The 6,339-nt window shown below is 41.2% G+C and overlaps 1 protein-coding gene across 1 annotated transcript; it reads right to left on the reverse strand.

Annotated features, from left to right (window-relative positions):
• Positions 1–872: 872 nt before the first annotated feature.
• On the reverse strand, positions 873–5,804 carry TMCC3 (transmembrane and coiled-coil domain family 3). The gene is made up of 3 exons (XM_010016534.1): positions 4,912–5,804; positions 3,288–3,423; positions 873–1,258 (listed from the first exon to the last, which is right to left on the reverse strand). The coding sequence occupies exons 1-3, from the start codon at positions 5,793–5,795 to the stop codon at positions 956–958; spliced, it is 1,323 nt and encodes a 440-aa protein (XP_010014836.1). The 5' UTR covers positions 5,796–5,804; the 3' UTR covers positions 873–955.
• Positions 5,805–6,339: the final 535 nt, after the last annotated feature.

Below are 6,339 nucleotides of genomic sequence, written 5' to 3' on the forward strand. Positions count from 1 at the left end.
CAGGAGAGGAATCCACCATACCCACAGTCCCACCACCTACCTGCTCTGCATTCAGGCAGAGCATCCCAGCAATTCAGTGCTCACACAGGCTAACCCAAGTGTCACCTTGCTGCCTATTTCTTTCCCCTTGCCAGCTGCAGGACTTGAAGCAAGTGAGTGCTTTGGTCTGCGTGACAGCTTACCTACCAGTACTTGCTTCTTTACTCCTTAACACAGTGGCCTAGAGAGCTCATCATTCAATTCAGTTCACCTTTGGAAGTCTTACACCACATTTATGTCTTTCCTGAATGTGATAAGGAGCAGTGCCAGCACTGAACAACTACTAACCGTGGTCAACAGTCGTCACTGGTCTAATTTACAAACAATAAACTCTCTGTGCTAGCAGAAGCATCAAGTTTTGATGGTCCTGAAAACTAAAACTCCCATATACAGATATGCATGAATTTAGAATCGAGAACTATTAACATACATGACACTATCATTTGGCTTATTGTTCTAGTTGAATTCAGAGAGAAAATTAACTCATTAGTCTAACGGGGCTGATAATACACATTATGGTGCATTCCCTCCTGATCACTCTCTTTGCACTCCAGTCTAGGAAAAAGCATGCCTGACACTTTGCAGTTGCTTGGATCCCTTGGTGGAGCATCACACTATCTTCTGTGGGCATGGGTTTGCAAAGTGGAAAACCCATTGGATTAAGGCAGGAGACTGATGTAAGCAAGCAGCTGATCACCGACACAGCCAGTTAGACACAATCGGGTTGAACAGGCAACAGACTGCCAACAAGTATGTGTTTATGTATTTACACCTCAAAGTTCAGGAGTCTTTGTAGTCTTTCTCCATCCAGTCTGCACATTGAAACCAGCAAAAAATAATTTGTATACACACAGCACTTACAAAACAGGGAGGGGAGGGGAAACAAAAAAAAACCCAAGCAGCCAGGCCAGCAGCTTCATCTCGGTATAATCATCCTTTCTATGGCACAGATGATATGATCCCAGTTTTTACAAAATATTGCCAGCAGCGTCACTGCAAAAAAAGTGCAGATGATATGAAAGCGGCTCTTCATCATTGGAGCAATGAACTTTGCAATGGTAGAAACGCACACTAAGATGACAGTCATGAAGGCCAGGATCACGTTGATACATTTCCCCAGGAGCACTTTGGCATTAACTGCTTCGGACTGCTGTGCTTGTTGTTCTTGCTGATGGAGCTCCAGCTTGGAAACCCGGGTCTGGCATGACTCCAAGGCTTCCTGGAGACAGAGAACAAGAATTAGGGCAGCTGGAATTCCATACACCACTTTCCTGTTTTAGCTGCAGAGCCACCCAGCAACTAGATGAGAAGTGTAATTTGTTACAGACTCCTAAACATGTGAATGAACCACCAACTTTTTTAAAGAATGCACCTCTCTACCTGCATGTGTGTATCGCTGCCTCTTCAGGCATAAGCAAGTCTGACAGCACTATCCAAAACTATAGTTTTTACATTTTTCATGCTTGAGAAAAAGTATCGTAAGTGTAATGTTCATGACGGATGTTTCCTGCATATACTGATGTGATGAAGCCCTGGGAAAGCTGTTGCCATGGCAACTTTCACTACAAAAGTAAGTTTCTTCCTATATGCTACAGAAAACATTAGGGTAGTACAGGCTTGCTGTGATACTAATTAAATCTACTCTGCAACACGTAGCATTTGGTTTACACTCCACCTCTCTGGTCTACAATATTTTTCCTCTCAAAGCCACCCATAGTACAGTGCTGGGATGAGTCACAGAATCACAGAATGGGTTTGGCTGGATGGGACCTTAAAGATCATCTGGTTCTAACCCCCTGCCATGGGCAGGGATACCTTCCACTAGGAGAGGTTGCTCAAAGCTCCATCCAACCTGGCCTTGAACACTGCCAGGGATGGGGCATTTCTCAGTTAGAGCTTGCCACCTGTCAGCATGAAGGCTCATTAATCCACACTCCAAGCGGGCAGCTGAGGCAATGGAGAAATCTGTAGTGATACTTCTATGGTATTCTCTCTCTCACATGACATATTCCACTTCATGTTTTGTCCTAAAGAAAGCAGACCTCTCTCTTCTGCTTCAGCGTGGACTAAAAATCAAAATGCTTCCTAAGACACTAACCCCACACTTAGGCCCTCTCAAAGTGAAATATGGAAAAAATTCTGGCTGTTTCATGTGCTTGCCAAAATGCCACTTTTGGCTGCATTTGTGATTAGGGCACCATGAACTTGACAAACGTTTACCACCATGTAAAAGGGAAAAATCATGCTCCAGCATCCCAACTTCCTTCCCCATTCTCAAACTCCAGACATTTTCTTTGCACTGCCAGGGGTGTTCACTTGGTCACACAGTAATGGCTGATTCAACCGAACCTTCTGTGTGAAAACACACAAACAAAACCCAACTCTCGCACCAATCAGGAAACAGTTTGATTGTCCTGCTGCCTGCGCTCTCTGCACTTAGAAATGGGAGCATAGGGGTGCACAGGACAGGGTTGGTTTGGGTTTTTTTACCACCTGACCTGATACAAAGACAGTCTTTGAGCATTCCTCAGTAGTCAGTGAATTTAAGCCCAAGGTAAGGCACACTAATGTCTTCACCACTTGCTCAGAGTTTGGGCAGAACCATTTATGCATTACATAAATGCTTATATTGTATACAAATATTCAAGTTAACTACATGCTGTCAGGACAAATTGTAGACATTATTACTGCCTTTTAATTGAAGCCAGGCATGACTACAACTGCTACAACACTGAGCTGTACACACCCTGCAGCTTTGATTATAGGGACTTGTGACCACAGAAAGTCTTAAATTATAACTGGCAATTCTACAAGTTTATTTATCAATTAGCATTCTTTTGACCTTAAACTCAATTTATAATAAACCTTGTCAGTGATATGACTACATATTGTAGAAGGCCTGAGCAAGAGGTTTGTGTTAAGACATTATCAAAAGTGGCATTTTATACAACACTAGAAAATTCAATTCCTTCCTCGTCTGGTGCAAGAAATTAAACCAGGCCATTGTTTGTCCACAAGTCTGCCTAGGCTATAACATCCATTCCAGCAGATAAAATTCTGAATCGATTGAAACAACTGAAGACTGTCACCAATTTAAACGTGCTAGATTTTCAACTTACAACAGGCATAACATGAGCTTAAATGTTTCTCTAAATTCCTTAAATACAAAGATGTAGAAAGATGCCAGTATTTCACAGTATAAGATTTGTGCAAAATGTTACAAATTTATTATGAAGAAAAACAAGTACCTGAACATCCCGTGATCGCTCATACGCCTGATAGGCCACTTTCTCCTCTATGCTGGCTAGCTCTTGTTTCAAGTTTGCTGTCTCATGTTGATGTAGATCAGTGAGGTCATTTAACTGGTCCTCCAATCTTTCATACCTTATTAGGAGAAAAAGTCTAAATTTAGTATCTTCTATTCACGTAATGCTTAATCATGAAAACAATTACACATTTTAAAAGCTAATTTCTGTGTACTATGGATTCATCTGACTGGCATTATAGAGCACAGAGAAATCAGTTAAAACTTTGGAAACTCTCCACAAGCATTTATTCAGCAAACTGAAAGCCTTTTTTGAGTGTTTCTTGCTGGCAGTGGATGTTAAAAAGCAAGTATTTGTACATCACTGGCAAATTATATGAACGATAAACAGTGCCTAAGGACATCCAACTCACATTTTTCCACTTCTCACTCTTCATTTAGACAAGAAGATACGTGTCATAAGTGAGCTTGAGCCAGTTAACAGCTCATAAGTAGTGAAAGGAAAAAATACGTTCCTTGGATCCCTTCTCAAACACAACTGCAAGATCCTGCCATTCATGTGCCACCTCTTCTGGCGCATCTCTGTGCAGTAAACCAGTTCAACTAAACAACCAGGAAACTAGAATTGGGGGGTCTGTGCGAATTTGTAACTTAACACACAAACAGACAAACAGTGCAGTTGTCACAAAAATGATGGAGGCAAATTTGTCTAGCTATGGAAGTGGTGGCAGGAGGCTTGAGATCTCAATGGCAGCAAGCTGTCAGAAAAGGCTGCTCTGCCTTCTCCTGAAACCCAGTCCCAAGTTCAGTAGACCATTTGCTCTGTTCTCTCCCCCTCCATGTTATCACCCCATACCCAGCCTTCGCTTCTACTTCAAGAACTGTAAACAAGGGAAACATTAAATATTGCGTTTCATACTGATTGCTTGCCCATTAGTGTAGCAAAGACTTCAGGAATCAACACTTACTTTAACAAGTGATATGACAAATGGAATATAGGTACAGCAGGTGCAAGCCCTCTGCAGAACATATCTCACTTCCCACAGCAGACAATAAAGAAATTAACTACCAAGTAACAAATGCGGGAGGAGGTTATGCTACAGCACTTACAATCACATTTCACAGCTGTGTGTTACACCAGGGTTCAAAGTGACATTGCATCCATGATAGCAGTGTTTCTGAGAATTGTCTGGAGAGGTACCTAGGACTGAAGGCTACACTTATCAGCTCTAAGTCAGCTCTGCCACACTGTAGACTGATTAGCAATTTTCAAGCCCCAGCAGATCAGAATCCTTCCACGAGTTCCAAATCAGTTGGCATCCTATATGCAGTATTCACATAATACAGTATGTCAGATGAATTTTCTGACAAGCCTTCAATAAAAGGCACACAGCCACCACATCATTTGACAGGAAATAATAATGTTCTATGTGTATTTTCAGTTATTGGAAGGAGTGGAATATTTTGGTACCAGATATTGATTGGAATTATTTTTTCCTCTTGCTTCTGAAATATCACACACACAAGCACACACCACATTTACACTTTCCAAATAGCTTCTATACGCACTCAAAAGTCATTTCAAGAGAGCAGTTAAAAAAAAGTACCTATATCTTTCCTCTTGTAGCATCTGAGAAATAAAGCCATAGTCTCTTTTAAATTGTGTTTTTAAATTCTCTATATCATCAGCTAATTGGGACTGTGTTTCCTTGATTTCTCTTAGTTCCTCCAAAATCATAGAAAGCTTTCCTTGGCTGTCCAGAGTACTTGCCACAGCAGGACCAAAGGAAGTATTCCCATTACTGTCTGCTGAGCCAGAGGTCCCGCTTGAACATTCATCATCACTAACGTATTTTGGTTTGGCAACAATAGTGGCACTGCCCCCATATGTTCTGGAACTTGTTTCTGGCCGAAATTCATCCAAGGTGTTTTTGAGATGAGCAATGTTGTCTGCACTACCAAATTTGTTTCGGATCAGGTTCGCAAACTCTCTAGACTTGCTGAAAACAAAAACAGGTGGTGTCAAAGACACACCTGGCACACCCGACTTGCCGCTCTCTGTTCCATGCCCAGAGGTACGAGACTTGCCATGCTGAATATCTTTCAAGTTATCTTTGGAAGTATCCTTAGTAGTTTTGGAAGATCCGTTTTGTTCAATATCCTTGAGCTTTTTGTGATACTGTTCCAATTTCTTCTGCAGCTGGGCAATGGAGTGGGCAGACTTCTGGTTCTTTTTCTCGAAGACTTGTTTAATGCGCCCAGCCTGTTGCTTGTCTGCACTGTTTACCAGTTTCAAATACTCAGCCACGTTGCCATCTCGAGCTGTTTGTTCAACTTTGATTTGTTCTGTAACCTTGAGGATTTTCTGTTTCAAGCTATCTGCACTGAGTTTAACTTTGTGAAACTCCAGGACCCCATCTGGTACATCAAAGTTCAGGTTGGTGTCAGAGCCTCCACGGCGAATGTTAAGGGGTAAACTCAGGGTATTCATGTCATGTCTTTCCACCTGAGAGAAAAAAAGATAAAAGGAATTTGAATTTTACTTCTTTAAATCCAACTTTCAGTTTCCTTTTCCACATGTAATTGTAACAAGTGCACAATATAAAGTAGCTGATTGTAGCAAAACAGAATGAACTTTTCTTTGAAATTAAGCAGCATTTTTCTTGACTTCCCTAGACTTGCCCAAGGAACTGCCCGTGTCTATCAAGAAATCATTCAAGTATACAGTTTTTCAGAATCATCTACTGTTATTCACAAAATCAGAACAACACCTGGTTAGAAAAGGTTCCTAAATATACTATTTATCGTTAAGAGTTTTAAGCAGATCCTGACGGTTAATTGCTGCATCTTTCTCTCAGAAATCAAACACTGATTTGAGACATGAACAGAGTTTTCTCTCTACAGCAGTGTTACACTGCTCAGTATATTTTAACAGTCCTTTTTTGATACATGTTCCTCCCATTTCAATCCCTCACACAATTCAAAGTTTTGCACATCTAGCTGAAAGTTCTTGGAAATTTACTGCATGCTTCAGC

This window comes from Nestor notabilis, unplaced genomic scaffold (assembly GCF_000696875.1).
Source record: "Nestor notabilis isolate BGI_N333 unplaced genomic scaffold, ASM69687v1 scaffold22066, whole genome shotgun sequence".
Taxonomy (NCBI): Eukaryota; Metazoa; Chordata; class Aves; order Psittaciformes; family Psittacidae; genus Nestor; species Nestor notabilis.

Bases quoted from the DNA above. Each gene is read 5' to 3' on its own strand.
- TMCC3 (XM_010016534.1), bottom strand. From the start codon at position 5,795: ATGAATACCCTGAGTTTACCCCTTAACATTCGCCGTGGAGGCTCTGAC. The intron at 3,424-4,911 runs GTACTTTTTTTT...TCTCCTAATAAG, and splicing joins CTACAAGAGGAAAGATATAG to GTATGAAAGATTGGAGGACC. The intron at 1,259-3,287 runs GTACTTGTTTTT...CTCTGTCTCCAG, and splicing joins AGCGATCACGGGATGTTCAG to GAAGCCTTGGAGTCATGCCA.